The sequence below is a fragment of the Erythrolamprus reginae genome, chromosome 2 (genome assembly GCF_031021105.1).
Source record: "Erythrolamprus reginae isolate rEryReg1 chromosome 2, rEryReg1.hap1, whole genome shotgun sequence".
NCBI lineage: Eukaryota > Metazoa > Chordata > Lepidosauria > Squamata > Dipsadidae > Erythrolamprus > Erythrolamprus reginae.
The window spans coordinates 205,544,841-205,560,858 of record NC_091951.1 but is presented as its reverse complement, the minus strand read 5'-3'; the positions used below and the strand labels follow the sequence as shown (position 1 = coordinate 205,560,858).

At 43.1% G+C, this 16,018-nt stretch overlaps 1 protein-coding gene across 1 annotated transcript in view; it reads right to left on the bottom strand.

Annotated features, from left to right (window-relative positions):
- The window catches only part of LOC139161821 (ceramide kinase-like), a 36,370-nt gene that overhangs the window by 5,285 nt on the left and 15,067 nt on the right, over nt 1-16,018 (bottom strand). Inside the window, 8 exon segments of the mRNA XM_070741443.1 lie at nt 4,944-5,143; nt 9,319-9,401; nt 9,605-9,710; nt 10,695-10,847; nt 11,535-11,609; nt 11,757-11,902; nt 14,813-14,876; nt 15,273-15,401. Coding sequence (XP_070597544.1) covers nt 4,944-5,143; nt 9,319-9,401; nt 9,605-9,710; nt 10,695-10,847; nt 11,535-11,609; nt 11,757-11,902; nt 14,813-14,876; nt 15,273-15,401 — 956 coding nt within the window.

The following is a 16,018-nucleotide window of genomic DNA, read 5'->3' as shown; positions in this document are numbered from 1 at the left end:
TGCCGGGCGTGTCCCAACCGCCCGTAATTACAAGGTAATTAGTCCAGAAAGACACACACCACACAATAGAAGGAAAACCAAAAGTCAACAGAAAAGCAGAAAAAACTCCCAATCCAATTTCTCACCCAGTAACTGGGAAATTGAGTCCAAATTCCAAAGTCCAGAAAGTCCACACGCAGTCTTGAACAGGGAAACAGCAAAAACCATGATCTTGACGAACTATGAATCAGATAAACTTCCACAAGGCTAAACCAGCACGCTGCTCTTTTTATCTGTAGCACTAATTACAGCAGCCCCACCCAACCACAGGTGGCCTCACTTATCTCCTGTAATAATCCTTCAGTTGTTCTCTCCTAGGCATCACTACGCATGCGTGGATCTGTCATAAGTTCTTGTTCAGAATCCAGGGATGATAAGGATGATTGATCTCCTCCTGGGCTGTCTGCCAAACTCCCCACTTCCCTGTCACTCACACTTCCTTCATCAGAGGAGCCTTCATCATGAGATTCTATCGGGAGCAAAACAGACCTATGGCATGTGGATGTTTCCTCCACCTCCACATTCCTTGGGGCGGGAGCTAGGCCAGAGCCAACCACAACAGTGTTTAGCTAATCAATATCAATTTTACACGTGCAACTATTTTATGGACTGATCATTGAATACAATAGTCTATTTTGTTTTGTTCTATCTCTGGGGAAGGATGTCCCCAAAATCTAGCTGCCCTTGTCATAAAAATCCAATGACATGCATATTTGGACAAACGGCCTCACTAGAACTTGCAAAGTCTCAATCAGCATATAGGAACTGAATCTTCCAGACAAAAAAAATAATGGCCAAAGGAATGAAGAGGGAATATAAGAATATATATAAGAATAATGACCTAAAACGAACAGGGGAAAATGGATGGCAGCAGCTCAAAGTATGTACTATCCTTTTTTGCATAACTCCACTCCAAAGTTTTATTCAACAAACAGGAGGAGCCTGGAGATTAATGTTCCAAGCCTATTAATAAATACCTCATTGCCAAACACATTTCCTAAAAGCCACGTCTTCAAGGCCATTTAAAGGATGGCAGTGTTGGGGCAATTTGAATCCCAGAAGGCTAGCATCACAACCAAGAAGGCATAATGTCCCTCAGGTGATACTGTTTGGAAAATGAGACCTGGAACATGCTCACACCCAAATTTAACTGGGTGGGCAGAAGCAATGACAGTCCCTCGGGGGGCTTGATGCCCTGCCAAGAAGGGCTTTAAAAGTCAAAATCAGTACAGTGGTACCTCTACCTAAGAAGGCCTCTACTTATGCACCTTTCTAGATAAGAACTGGATGTTCAAGATATTTTTGCCTCTTCTTAAGAACCATTTTCTACTTAAGAACCCAAGCCCAGAAAAATTTCCCAGGAAATTTGAGAGCGGCACGAAAGCCTGGCCAGTTTCCTGCCATTTCCACTGGGTTTCTCTCTCTGGCGCAGTGTATGGGAGGCAGTCTCGCGCTGGGTGTATGGGAGGCATGTGCTCCTCCTCACTCTCTCTCTCTTTTTTTAAGCCTTAAAGTTTGGAATTTTTTTGATTCCCCTCACCTCACCTTCTTCCTTCGGCAGCAACTGTCCCCCTCTCTTCTTCCTCCTCTCCCTCCCACCCAAATTCCGAGCTTTTATTTCTTTCCTAATGGTTTTGCATGCATTATTTGCTTTTACATTGATTCCTATGGGAAAAATTGCTTCTACTTACAAACGTTTCTACTTAAGAACCTGGTCATGGAATGAATTAAGTTCTTAAGTAAAGGTACCACTGTACTTTGAATTGCACCCAGAAGCTTAATGGTGACCAGTGCAGCTTTCACAGCAGAGATGGTGCCTGGCTGTGCCAAGATGTGCTCAAAACTACCCATGTGGCTACACTCTGGACCATTTGCAGCTTCCAAGTGATTCAAAAGCAGTCCCAGATGTAACACACTTCAATAATCCGGGCACAGACTGATTAAAGCATGAATGACTACAAGAAGGCTGCCGCCTGCTGCTCCATCAGCTCTAAGTTGTACACTAATTCTGTCTGGGGAAGAAGTGTTATCTCATTCAGAACTAAGATGGAAAGTCCTTGGCAGAGAATTTGAAATGCACAGCCACTCAATTTTGTCCGGGTTGATTGTCAGTCTGTTCTCCCCCATCAAGACTGAAACCACCAAAGCAGCTGGACATAATCTGTATATGTATATCTGGCTTTGTACCAACAGAAGACTTTCCCCAGGAGCTTCATGTAGATTTCAAACTAGAGTTATGAGAACATTGAACCTATGACATCCCATATGTAAGGGGACTACAAAAAAAACCATGCTCCCTACTTCTAATGCTCACAGTTGGTCAAGAAACATACCATGGGCAGTAGCACTGAAGACTGCTTAGAACTTAGGGAGAATCAGAATTTATTTCTTTATTTATCTAATTTATAGGCCACCCAACCCCTTCTGGAGTCTGTGCGGCGTACAACATCTCTAAATAATATAAAAGCAGTTAAAAGCCCATGGGGAAAAAAATAAACATCATTCAAATATTCTTGGCCGGATCTAGATGGTACTGCATTGATCAACGGCCCCAGGCTTGCAGCCAGAGCCAGGTCTTCATGGCTTTCTGGAAAGCCAGTAGGGTGGGGGCAGTATGGATCTCAGGAGGAAGCTGATTCCAGAGAGATGGCGCCGCTACAGAGAAGGCCCTCCCTGACGGCCCCGCCAACCAACATTGTTTGGCCGATGGGACCTGGAAAAGGCCAACCCTGTGGGCCCCTATCAGTTGCTGTAGCAGTAGGAGGTCCTGTAAACAGTCAGGCCCTATATTATGTAGGGCTGACTGCACCACTACTTTGCTAGACAGACTAGAATGCTGCGTCTCCCTCAGACCTGTCTGTCCATCCACCCCTGCCAAAGCCCGCCCCCCCTTCTCAGTTGCCCTCCACTTCAGAATATGCTGTGATGGACAATTCTACCCTCCAATCAGCACAGGGTTAGAATAAATGCACTTATTTTATCACTTACCGTATTTTTCGCTCCATAAGACGCAGTTTTTTCCCTCCCAAAGTAGGATGAAAAATCAGCCCCGCCTTATGGAGCGAAGATGCAGGCAGGGGGGGGGGAGGCGCTGGAGCAGAGGGGGGCGGCGATATACTTACCAAAGGGCCCTGGGGAAATTGAATAATGGGGGGGCCCCGGCGCTTCTCCTGCTGAGCCCCGCTGCTGCGGCTGGAGGCGTGCCCGCTCTAGCGTTCCTTTCGGCCGGCCACCGCCTGTGCAAAGTTTGGCTGCGAACTCGGAAGCGCCATCCCGCCGGCTGGCTGGCTAGCTGCTGCCTGGCCCCCTCCCTCCCAGAGGAGGGTCTCCCTCCGCACCACCAGCGGCGCTCCCCCCACCAGCCAGCCAGCCAACCAAGCCCCACGCCCGCCGGAACCGGCTCCTCGCTCTACCCCCGCCGCCCGCCGCGTTTGCAGGAGGTGGGGAGGGTCGGGCGGCCCGCCAAGGCCAGGAGGGACGCCGCTGCCCCCCCTTCCCTCTCTCCGCCCGCCGCTGCACCTCCTTGACGCCGAGAGGAAATGCCGGCAAAGGTTTTTCTTATTTTGAATATTCCGAGTGGGCTAGCAGGGAGACAGGGAGCGCGTGCAAGAGAGGGAGAGAGAGAAAGAGAGGGAGAGGGGGGAGAGAAAGAGTGAGGGAGAGAAAGGGGGGGAGAGAAAGAGATAGCAAGAGAGAGAGAACAAGAGAGAAAGAGCGTGAGAAAGAAAACAAGAGAGAAAGAATGAGAGAGAGAGAAAGCAAGAGACAGAAAGAAAACAAGAGAGAGAAAGTGAGAAGAAGAGAGAGAAAGAGGGGGAGAGAGAGAGAAAGAGAGAGGGGGAGAGAGAGAAAGAGAGGGAGAGGGAGAAAGAGAGTGGGAGAGGGGGGAGAGATAGCAAGAGAGGGAGAGAGAGAAAGAGAGAGGGAAAGGGGGCAGAGGGGGGAGAGAAAGAGAGGGAGAGGGGGGAGAGATAGCAAAAGAGGGAGAGAGAAAGAGAGAGGGAAAGGGAGAGAGAGGGGGGAGAGAAAGAGAGAGGGAGGGAGAGAGAGGAGATAAAGGAAGAGGAGAGAGAGAAAGGAAGAGAAAGAAAGAAAGAGGGATAGAAAGAGAGAGAGAGTGAGAGATGCTCAGTGAGCCTTTCTTTGAAGTTGCCTTTCTTTCTTTCTTTCTTTCTTTCTCTCTTTCTTTCTTTTTCTCTCTTGCTCTCTTGCTCTTTCATTCTTTTTTCTTTCTCTTTCTTTCTTTCCCTTGCTTTCTCTCCTTCCTTCCCTCCTTCCATTTCTTTCATTCCCCCTCTCTATTTTTATTTCTCTTTCATTTTCTTTCTTTCTCTCTTTCTTTCTCTTTCTTGCTCTTTTTCTTTCTCTCTTTTACCTTCCCTTCCTCTATTTCTTCTTTTCTTTCTCCTTCCTACCTTCTTCCCTCCCTCCCTCCCTCCCTTCAGTCCTTCCTCTCTTACTCTCCCCTTTCATAAGTTTCCTTGCTTCCTTCCTCTGTTCCTGTCCCTTCCCCCTTTCTTTCTTTCCTTCCTTCCTTCCTTCCTTTCCTCCCTCCATTTCTTGCTTTCCTTTTCCTTCCTCCCTTCTCTCCTCCCTCACTCCCTTCTTTCACTCCTTCCTCTCTTCCTCTCCCCTTTCACACCTTTCCTTGCTTTCTTTGCACCCTTCTATGTTATTGTAATAAATATTTTAGCCCACTTTTTGGCTCAAAATATGTTTTTTCTATTTTCCTCCTCTAAAATCTAGGTGCGTCTTATCAGCAGGTGCGTCTTATAGAGCGAAAAATACGGTAACTTTTTGCATGGACACATGTAGAACCATAACCATGAAGACTTAAGATTCTCTCTCACACACACACTCACATACATACACAAGTCTGTGGGAAAGCAGCAGGTCACCCATACCTGGTCGGAGCAGTTGGTGTGCCGGTTCAAATGCTGCAGGAAGGAGAAGACAGAGCATTTGTGCACCAAGATAAGGTCGGCAGTTCCATCGGCCAGGTGGGCACAGGGTGAGAGGCCCTTGGGGCTCTTAGGGCAGGCACTGCTCATGCAGGTGAGGTTGACTGCCAGGAAGCTACCATGAACCCGCTGCCATTCACTACCTGGAGGGGAGAAACAGGTTTATCTTGAGCAATCTTCATCCAGGAAACTCCTTAGCTACTCAGGGATCCAAATAAGATTGGTTATTATTATTATTATTATTATTATTATTATTATTATTATTATTATTATGAGATAACACCTCTTTGTTGCTACTTTTTGACTACTACAAGCCTTTTTCTGGGGACAAGCCCTCCTCGTTTTCTGAAATTATGCTGATTAGACCCAGAAGTTCCAGTCTGAGATTGCCAAAAGCACAGGCAGTAGATATATGCCTGGTATTTTATTTCTGCAGAAACTACGGTTCTTCAGATGCTCCCTCTTCTATTCCACCCCTAAGAAAGAAAGCAAAGCAGCTCGGACCGGTTGTGTTTGTGTTTGCTGCTGTTTGCAAAATAGAGGCATTGAAAAGAGAAACCGCCTGCCAGGCCTGTTCTCTTTAGTTTGCTTTTCCAGGAGAGCCCTTGAGGAAGCAAGCAGTCACTGAAGCACAAGAAAGACTGTGAGTGGTCAATCGACAGCAGACATAAATGCCCCGTAATAACCTTTCCAAATGCACTAACAGGATTTCTCTTTATCACTTCAAGCCCTCCGAATCTGTTAGCCATGTAAGCATTATAAGGTTATAAAACAGTTACTATTACTAGCATTAGTATTGTTCCTTGTTATATATGAGAATCCTAAATTTAGAAGACTGGAGCTTGCTTAAGATCACCCAGCAAGCTGGCAGCAAAATGAAATTAGAAATATTTTTAGTCTTTTTTTTTCCCTTTCGACCAGTTTCAGACAAGGGAGGCTACTTCCTAAATCAGATTACTTGGTCAAACCTAGCAAGACATGAGCTGGAAACACAATCTGACCTGTCAGTGTGCAAAGCTTGCTTTTTTTTTAAAAAAAAAGCTAGTAAAAGCAGATTCTTTGACAAGTACTGTGTTTTCCCCAAAATATGACATGTCCTGAAAATAAGGCCAAGCCTGATTTTTGGGGTGGGCATAAATATATACCCTCTCCCCAAAATAAGCCCTAGTGAAGTCATGGCCGTGGCCAGCATAGGAGGCAGCCCTTCCCTTCCTTGGTTGAAGGGTTTGCTCGCCGGCTGCTTCTGCTCAGCAGGATTGGCTGAGGCACTTCGGGTGTTGCTGCTGCCCTTGCCACTGCTGCCCATGGAAGCTCTGCCCGCCCCCCTGCTGGTCAAATCCAGCTCCGGGCAGGGAGCATGGGCCATGGCTGGGCCGGCTGGGCTACATCTGGCGGGGCTGCCCTCCGCATGGCTGCCAGGTTTCTCACTGTTGGGCGCCTGGGAAGAGTAAAGGGGGCCTGTGTGAGGAAGAGAGTGGAGGCAAGGCTCAGCCACCATCACTTCCGGTGACTTCCTGGGCCTGACTACAGGCATGCCAGTTAGTCAGCACTCAGATGGGGGGGGGACCACGGGGAGATTGGAACAGAGAAGAGCCGGGGAGAAGGGAGGGCCTCCAGTGACCGTCACCATAGAGTGGGAAGCGCACTCGCTAAGCAGCCATTGCCCTGGCTGGGGTTTGGAAGCCACAGAACCAGAATTGTGAGGAGAGAAAGAAAGACTTCTGCTGCTTTCCTTGCGTGCAGCCAAAAGCAGAAGCAACAGGAATCTTTCTTTCTTTCCCTTCCTCAAATTCCCACTCTGTGGCTTCCAAACCCCAGCCAGGACAGTGGCCGCTCTGCAACTGAACTTCCCGCTCTATGGTGGCAGCTGGAGCTGGAACTGGAGCTAAACTGACCTGAACTCCGCTACGAGTCTTCGGAGAGGGGCGGCATACAAGTCTAAGTAGTAGTAATAATAATAATAATAATAATAATAATAATAATAATAATAATAACAATAACAACAACAACAATAATAATAATAATAATTAATAATAATAATATTGTTGTTGTTATTATTATTGTTGTTATTATTGTTGTTATTGTTGTTGTTGTTGTTGTTGTTATTATTATTATTATTATTATTATTATTATTATTATTATTATTATGTCAATACAACACAGCAAACGAGATCACTATGCTGGATTTCGTATTTCATCACCAGTTGGGCGCTTCCCAAGCACCTAGGACTGCGTGATGTAACGGCGAATTATGTTTGCCGATCCCAGTAAAGCGGCCTTTTGCAATTGACAGGTGGAGATTTTGTCAATTCCAATGGTTTTCAAATGTCCGCTGAGATCCTTTGGTACTGCGCCCAGCGGGCCAAGTACCACTGGAACCACTTTCACTGGCTTATGCCAGAGTCGTTGCTCGATTTTTAGATCTTTGTATTTCACTAATTTCTCTAGCTGCTTCTCCTCAATTCTGCTGTCCCCTGGGATTGCAATGTCGATGATCCATACTTTTTTTGTGGATCATCGTGATGCATAATAATAATAATAATAATAATAATAATAATAATAATAATTAATAATAATAATAATAATAACAATAACAACAACAACAACAATAATAATAATAATAATAATAATAATAATAATAATAATAATAATAATAATAATATTATAATAAACAGACCGGCCGAGAGACACCATGGAGCTCCCAGACTCCAGTAAGACCCGTGTCTCCCGTGTGCCCCATCCCCCGCCTGACCTGCCATCCCCAAACTGCACCCCACCAAGAGACGCCCATCTTACTGGAGTCTGACAGCTCCATGATGTCTCTTGGCCGGTCTGTTTAGGGAAAGACCTTGCACAGTACAGAAACTCTTCTTGCGAGGGCGAGCAATTAACAACTTCTTGAAGTGAGAAGACTTTCTGTACTGTGCAAGGTGTTTCCCTAAACAGACCGGCCAAGAGACACCACAGAGCTGCCAGACTCCGGCCTGGCCTGCCTCCTGCATCCTGAAAATAATAAGACAGCCCCGCTCCCCGATAATAAGGCCAAGGCCATATTTCAAGGGTCAAAAAAATATAAGACAGGGTCTTATTTTGGGGAAAAACATGATAGCAGCTGGATTATATGTAGATTTTGCATCCCTCACACATCCCTCAACATGGCTTGTCAGGTTTGAGGCCTAATCATTGCCTGTGCACCACAGAGGACTGATGCAGCCAAATGGACTAAGATTATATTGGAATACTATGAAGTTTAACCAGTGACCCAGAGTGAGATCCACACTCTTGACCCCAGGCCAGTCCTAGTATGGAGGGGGTGATGGGGGTGAACCACAAATGCCTTCTTAACATATAGCAGTATTTCTCAACCTCAGCAACCTTAAGATAAGTGGACTTCATTTACGGGACCGTCTCCTGCCACGTACCACCCAGAGGCCTATTAGATCGCACAGAATCGGCCTCCTCCAGGTCCCCTCGACTAAACAATGTAGGTTGGTGGGACCATGGGGAAGGGCTTTTTCTGTTGCTGCCCCGGCTCTATGGAACCAGCCCCCCCCCCCCCCCCCGATGTTCACACTGCTCCCACTTTACTGGCTTTTTAAAAAGCTGTTAAAACATGGCTTTGTCGACAGGGCAGGGGGGGGGGCATGAATTTTAACACCAGACGTGCCTGAATTATGTTTGTTGGCATGGAAGTTTGTTAGATTGGGTTTTTGGAAGGGTTATAACTGGGTTTGTTAGGGTCCTGGGGTTTTATTTATTGTTGTTGACTTCTTTTTTTATTTTTTTATTGTTTTTATTGTTGAGTCCTACGGGATTGTGCGGCATAGAATTGAATTAAATTAAATTAAATTAAATTAAATTAAATTAAATTAAATTAAATTAAATTAAACTCAACTCAACTCAACTCAACTCAACTCCCAGCATCCTGGCTGGGGAATTCTGGGAGTTGAAGTCTAGTCACCTTAAAAGTTGCTATGGATGACAAAACACTCATGATTGAAGGCAAATATACGTGTCCCAGGATAATGTTGCAGGACCCAATCTGTGTCAGTCAGCAGAACCAGAGGTTTAGTCTTCCGAGCTTTCAGACTCGCGAGGGAGCCCATCCTCAGGGAACTTCTTGGAAGACTAAATGTCTGTTCCCGGTGACTGATCTAGATTAGATCGTGCATGTGAGAAACTGCCTTATAGGTTTTTTGTTACAAGGATTACAGCAAATAAAATTTCAAGTTATTAATTTTCAAGATTAATTTACAGCAAGATTAATTTTCATTGTCAATCCTTTGTGATGAAAAAAGAAGTGTTTTGGTGCTTTTACCTGCCTGTTTTATGAATTCTGAAAAATGTTCTTCCTTGCTTCCACTCAGAAGGTTTTTGCTAGACTCAGAACAGACCATGCAGCTGAAAAGGAGAGCTGGTATTATAGTTTGATAATGTATTCTTACCCACTTAGCCCTATTGGTTTTCATGATTCCTAGCCAGCTGGGAATCATGGGGTTTATAGTCCAGAAATATTAGAAGAATTGGAGATCGCTCCACCCCTTGTGTTTCTGGATTTGGCCCGTGGTTGTAAATCCCATTGTGGCCATTTCCCATTAACGTACCCTGACCGGCAGCGTGATTGATCCCGTGGATTGGTGCCCTCTGACTCTGCTAACTGGAATTCCACAGTGCCTTCATAGCTGCGGTTGCTTAGCACTGCTTTGGCTCCTGAAGGAGGAAATAACCGAAGGGAGGGTTTGGGCTGGGTGTGTTCACACATATACACAAGCACACACCACCACTACTCAGAGGAAAATTCACAGAAGGTTTAAGTTCTTTGGTTTTTAATAGCTTTTCTTTCATTCTGTGTATCATGGGCACGTTTTAAGTCAGTAGGTATTGAATAGTGAAGGATACAGAAAAGAAGATAATTTGAGTATATAGTGTGTGAACAGTTTTGGAAGAAAATGTTACTGCGATAAATGGTTTTTGTGTTTTTTCAAAAAGACTGAGAAGAGGGGAACTAAAGTTATATCATATTTGACAGTGAGATATAGAGTCGATAAATAAAAATAAATGACCATGTTTTTTCTTGAAACACCACTGCTCAAATAGCATCATGTGTGTATTTAAAAAACACATAAGAACATAAGAAGAGCCATGCTCAATCAGGTCAAAGCCCATCGAGTCCAGCATTCTGTGTCACACAGTGGCCCACCAACTGTCCATGGGTACTCAAGGGAATCCTGCCTGCCTCAATAACCTTGGCATCCATGAATCTGTCTAATCCTGCCTTGAAACTATAGCAACGACCCTCTGGGTGAAGAAATATTTCCCTTGATTTGTCCTCACTTTCTTACCTATGAGCTTTAGGGCGTGCCCCCTTGTCCTAGTATTGTGTGATAGAGAAAATATTTTTTCTCTATCCATCTTTTCTATCCCATGCATGATTTTATACACTTCGATTTTATACACTTCAATCAAGTCACCCCTTAAACGCTGTCTTTCAAGGCTGAAGAGACCACACTTCAGACATTCCTCAGAATTGGAATTTAAAACTGACTGGGTACAGAGGAGTAGTTTCTTACTAGGCCCCGCGAGCCTGTATTTATTTCAAGCCCATCAAGAAGAATTTCATTTTTATGAGTCTGCGTTTTCCTTCCCCTCCCAACTCCCTTTATCCAGCTGGTTTCTTCTTCTGCCGAACAATACCTGCATAGGTGTAGCGTGCTGGCCCCATCCAACGGTGCTTCTCACTGATGCTCACTACATCACCGTAGAAACCGTAACCAGTCAGGGAGACAGAGTAACGTAAAAGCATCCCATCATGCCAAACGCTGCAGACATCCAGAGGCTGGCTGTCCCCTGGGAAGGAAAGAAAGGAAAATAGATCAGAAGGAAAACACCCCTGCTTTCTCATTCCATTTTAGGTATGGGGCTGGGTATCTACAGGCTCTCAGTCTTTTCCGACCCTCTGGAATCAGCTCCCCCCCCCCCCGGAGATTAGGACTGCCCCCACCCTCCTTGCCTTTCATAAACTCCTCAAAACCTATCTCTGTCGTCAAGCTTGGGGGAACTGAGACACTTTCCCCTTGCCTATGTAGTTTCTGTGCACAACATGACAGTATGTATGCTTTTATTTACTGAGGTTTCTCTTTTAGATTTTTTATATGTATAATTGCTATTTTAGATTCTAATTATTAGATTTGTCATTATGTATTGTTTTTATCACTGTTGTGAGTCGCCCCGAGTCTACGGAGAGGGGCGGCATACAAATCTAATAAATAATAATAATAATAATAATAATAATAATAATAATAATATTTATGTTCTCAAAACAAAATGTGAAATAGCTAGCCCCACTCTGAAGTGACCTAAGCAGGCATTTGAGGTTTTTTTTTAATTATTAAGGGTATGATCAGAGACCATTTTCAAGCTCGCCCTACAGATGCTTTACTTCCAAAGCTGGCTTTCCAAAATTCCCTACTGAGGGCAGTTTTAAGGACCATACTCTCAAAAGCCACAGATGGATAGAGTTCGCTGGCTAAGCACCTATAATGATGTGCAGAGCAGAGGTGATGGGGTCATTGATTCCCACGGTTGCAAAGCAGACACAATCTGTAGAACCTGGAGTAGAAACAGAAGACATCCTGTCACCCAACTTGCTGGAAAATAGCTCAGAATCTGTCTACTTCCTCCCAGACTCTTAAGCTAGAGTTTTAGTCATTATTTCCCAACTCTTAAGGAAAGCCTCAAGAAAGCTACTGTCCTTACCTGCAGGAATGATGCCAATGCGAAGTCTTGGGGGCAGAAGCTCCGCATCAAAGCTCTCACTGAGGTTCCCTGCCTTCTGTTGGGTTCGGTTGATTAAGGCATGCATCACTTCATTGAATGTACCATCACCTCCCACGCTTACCAGCCTGGAATGGGATGGAGATAATAAGCTAAGTTATAGGTAGTCCCCAACTTCCAACTGTAATTAAGCCTGGTAATTAGGCTTGTAGAATAGAATAGAATAGAATAGAATAGAACAGAATAGAATAGAACAGAATTTTATTGGCCAAATGTTATTGGACACACAACAAATTTGTCTTTGGTGCATAGACTCTCAGTATACATAAAAGAAAAAATACACTCATCAAGAACTCATTAAGATACACACTTAATGATAGTCCAGGTACAAATAAACAGTCAAATCATATTAGGAACCAATCCATATAAATTGTAAGGATACAAGCAATAAATATACAGTCATATAGTCATTTGTTTATTTTATTTATTTGTTTATTTATTTTGTCCAATACACAATGAGAGTTTTAGTGGGTATACAGTATACATACATACATATATATATATATATATATATATACATATACATATACATATATATATATATATATATATATATATACACACACACATAGTAAAAATACATGATGAAGGTTATAGAGGAGATACGCATAGTAAAATATATCTATGAAAGAATAGAAAAGAAGATATAGTAATAGAACATATCAATGAAAGAATAGAAGAAGAGATATAGGAATAGAAGAAAGAAATAGAAGAAATTTGTGGGAGGAGATCGATGACGGGAGCAATGAGAAGATTAATAGTAGTGCAGACTTAGTACATAGTTTGACAGTATTGAGGGAATTATTTGTTTAGCAGAGTGATGGTGTACGGGGGGGAAAACTGTTCTTGGGTTTGTTCTGGTTTGCAGTATTCTATAGTGTCGTTTTGAGGGTAGGAGTTGAAGCAGTTTGTGTCCAGGATGTGAGGGGTCCGTAAATATTTTCAAAGCTCTCAAAGTTTGACTGATGCAGTATACAGGTCCTCAATGGAAGGCAGGTTGATAAGTCATGATGGTCATAAAGTAGATCACTACATGATTGGACCCAATTTTACAACCTCTTCTGTGGCCGTTAAGCAAGTACTACAGTTGTTAATACAACCAATTGTTTGTGAAGGAGTGGTTTTTGCTAGAAATAAACATTGGTTTTTGGCAAAAAAGCTAAATCACAGTCAAGTATGGAAAGCAAGGTAATGTTTGGGAGTGGGTGCATGAAGCGTTTACAGACTCCTACTGCTGGATTCTGTATTTTTTGAATTTGAAAAACACCTGGAGTTTATTTCCATTGAATTTTTCTTATAATCTTGGATTGAAATATAGAGGCACACATACGCTGGTTGTTGTTCTTTATTTCCTGGCTAAATTTCACAGATTAAAATGGCTCTGAAATCTATGAAAGGAAAATGGGAAGATGTGCAGCTGCTACATGAGTTCATCTCTCAAAAATTTGATCAAACTTCAGTGTGTGTTAAAAGAATGTTAAGATCTGAAGCTTTATCTCTGGATGTGGATGAATGTCCACAAAAGGACTTTGATCCAGTTCCAGGTCAAAGAGGTAATTTTGCAGCTGGAGAACTAGCAAAATGGATTTCATTTGCTGTTCTGAAGTTTAGGTCTGCACATTCTTTCAGTGTTATGGATTTGACTAAGCAGGAAAGAGACAGATTCCAGACAGACTTATGTGAAGTCTGAGGAAGACCAGATGGATTTATTACAGTTAATTGGAAATTACTTCTGCTTGCACTTTGATCAGAAATTAGACCTATTTGGAAACTGATTTTAATTATATTTAATTAAACAGTAATTGATTAGAGAAGATATTAAGAAGCAAACATGGATATTTGACCCAGGATTATTTGTTTATAACTTTTGGGAAATTTGGGATAGATAAGATGCTATGGTAAATTTTTTAAGAATAGATTACAATAACCATCTGTCAACAAGTTGCAAATAAATTTAGAAGTTTAAATTTTTATGGAGGGCTTGTTTCCCAAGAGGTGGGAACCAATGTTGCAGTATATTAATCATAATTCAACTAGAGGGTATAATATGTATATGTGTATAATGTCTTGGTTTATGCTACTTTTGTTTCATTTTTATGTTTTGTGAGGGTTTTTTTTTCCTTTTTTGTCCTTTTGGATTTTTTTGAGTTCTGTATTTTATATTTTAATCTTGCTTTGAATAAAATACAAAGTCCATATTAAAAAAGAGATGAAAGTCCATAAAAATCTTTTAAATAAATTAAATAGAAATGCATATATTTAATACCTTTTTGTAACATTTTTCAAAATGTTTTTAAAAAATTAATTTGCAAAGAAGGCCAGAAGCATTCTTGTTTTTAAAGCCATTTAGAAACAAGATCTAAATCAATGGAGCGCATTCCAAGGAGTGGAGTGAAACAAGAACTATCACAGCCTGGAGCTGGATAGGACAGGAGGCAGAGAAAACGAGCTAGGATAGCCACATCTCAGAATCTCCAAGGGGATATCCAGTAGGGTGAGAGGTTTAGTCTGGCAAGAGTCTGTTTATTGTGTATAAACAAAGAAGGAACTGAACCCTGGCTAGATTGTCCTACCTCGTTCTTGGGCTAAGCCTGACAGTGAATGAATTAATGAACTACAATATTTGGAATTAGCTAGTTTTCTCCATGGCTGGACTGGCAGACAAACTTGGGGGGGAAAGGCAAATAGATTGTTTTCCTCCCTTCTTTTGCATTTAAATTATTGGAAAATATATTTGCTTTGCAGGCATTGTTTTGTGAGACTCTTAACGGCTGCTTGGAGCAGGTAATATGCTTTTCAAAGAATAGTTTTGGTCAATTTGATGCTCACCATGCTGGAGGGTATTCAGGAGAAATGGGGGGCAACATTTTGGGGAAGATTCCAGGATTGAACTGAATTGATAGTTCAGATTGAACTACAGGCAGAAATTTCCTCAGAAAGCAGTAAAGATGCAGGCAAAGTAAGACAAAAATATTTACCCATCGAAGCCAGAGAGATCTTGTTGTAGGATGTAATCACGAGCCTCATTCGCTTGGCAGGTCTCTGAAAAGATGGTGACAGGAAGAAATCAGGATACGGTTTAATAGGAGCCCTAGTGGCGCAGTTAGAATGCAGCATTACAGGCTAACTCTGCCCATTGCCAGCAGTTTGATCCTGATCAGCTCAAAGTTGACAGCCTTCCATCCTTCCAAGGCCAATAAAAGGAGGACCTGGATTGTTGGGGGCAATATGCTGATATTTGTAAACTGCTTAGATAATGCTGTGAAGCCCTATGGAGCGGTATACAAGTCTAAGCACTATTGCTACTGTATTGCTAAATGTAATTATAAGAGTCAAACAAAGGATGGAGCAACAGGAAAGCTGGAAGCTATTGGAGATAAAAGAAGTCCATCATGAGAAGGAAAGAGGGAGGGGGTGGAGGAAGACAATGGGACTCACCTACAACTTGAGCATGGATCCCAGCCAGGACAAAGAGTGGAGCCACTTGGCTCTGATAGATCTCCATTGCTCGCTTACGTCCCCCCACTGGATTGATGAAGACAAGGAGACTCTTGGGCCGTGTAACACCTGGAGCAGAAGGAAGGAAAATGTTAGATGGCTGTAGAATGAGTTCAAAGTACCATTGAGTCCAGCATTTGGATTCTCTCAGTAGTCAATCAACACCTCAAAAGTGCATGAAGAAAGAAGTCTCTCTTGATTTGATTGGATTGGATTGGATTGGTTTGTATGCCATCCCTCTCCGTAGACTCAGGGCGGCTAGCAACAGTAGTAAACAGCATATGACAATCCAATATAAACAGTTAAAAAACCCTATTGAAAAACCAAACATACATACAGACATACCATGCATAAAATTGTAAAGGCCTAGGGGGAAAGAGTATCTCAATTCCCCCATGCCTGGCGGCAGAGGTGGGTTTTAAGAAGCTTACGAAAGGCAAGGAGGGTGGGAGCAATTCTAATCTCTGGGGGGAGTTGGTTCCAGAGGGTCGGGGCCACCACAGAGAAGGCTCTTCCCCTGGGCCCCGCCAAGCGACATTGTTTAGTTAACGGGACTCTTTGTTCTCTCACAGTTTGCATTCACAAAAACTCTGCTGCAGAACAAGGCATTTCATGTCAGAGGTGAAAGGTTGGGCCAAAAAGCCTTGTTCAAATTGCTGAGTTTTCTCGGCAACATGCGGACGTGA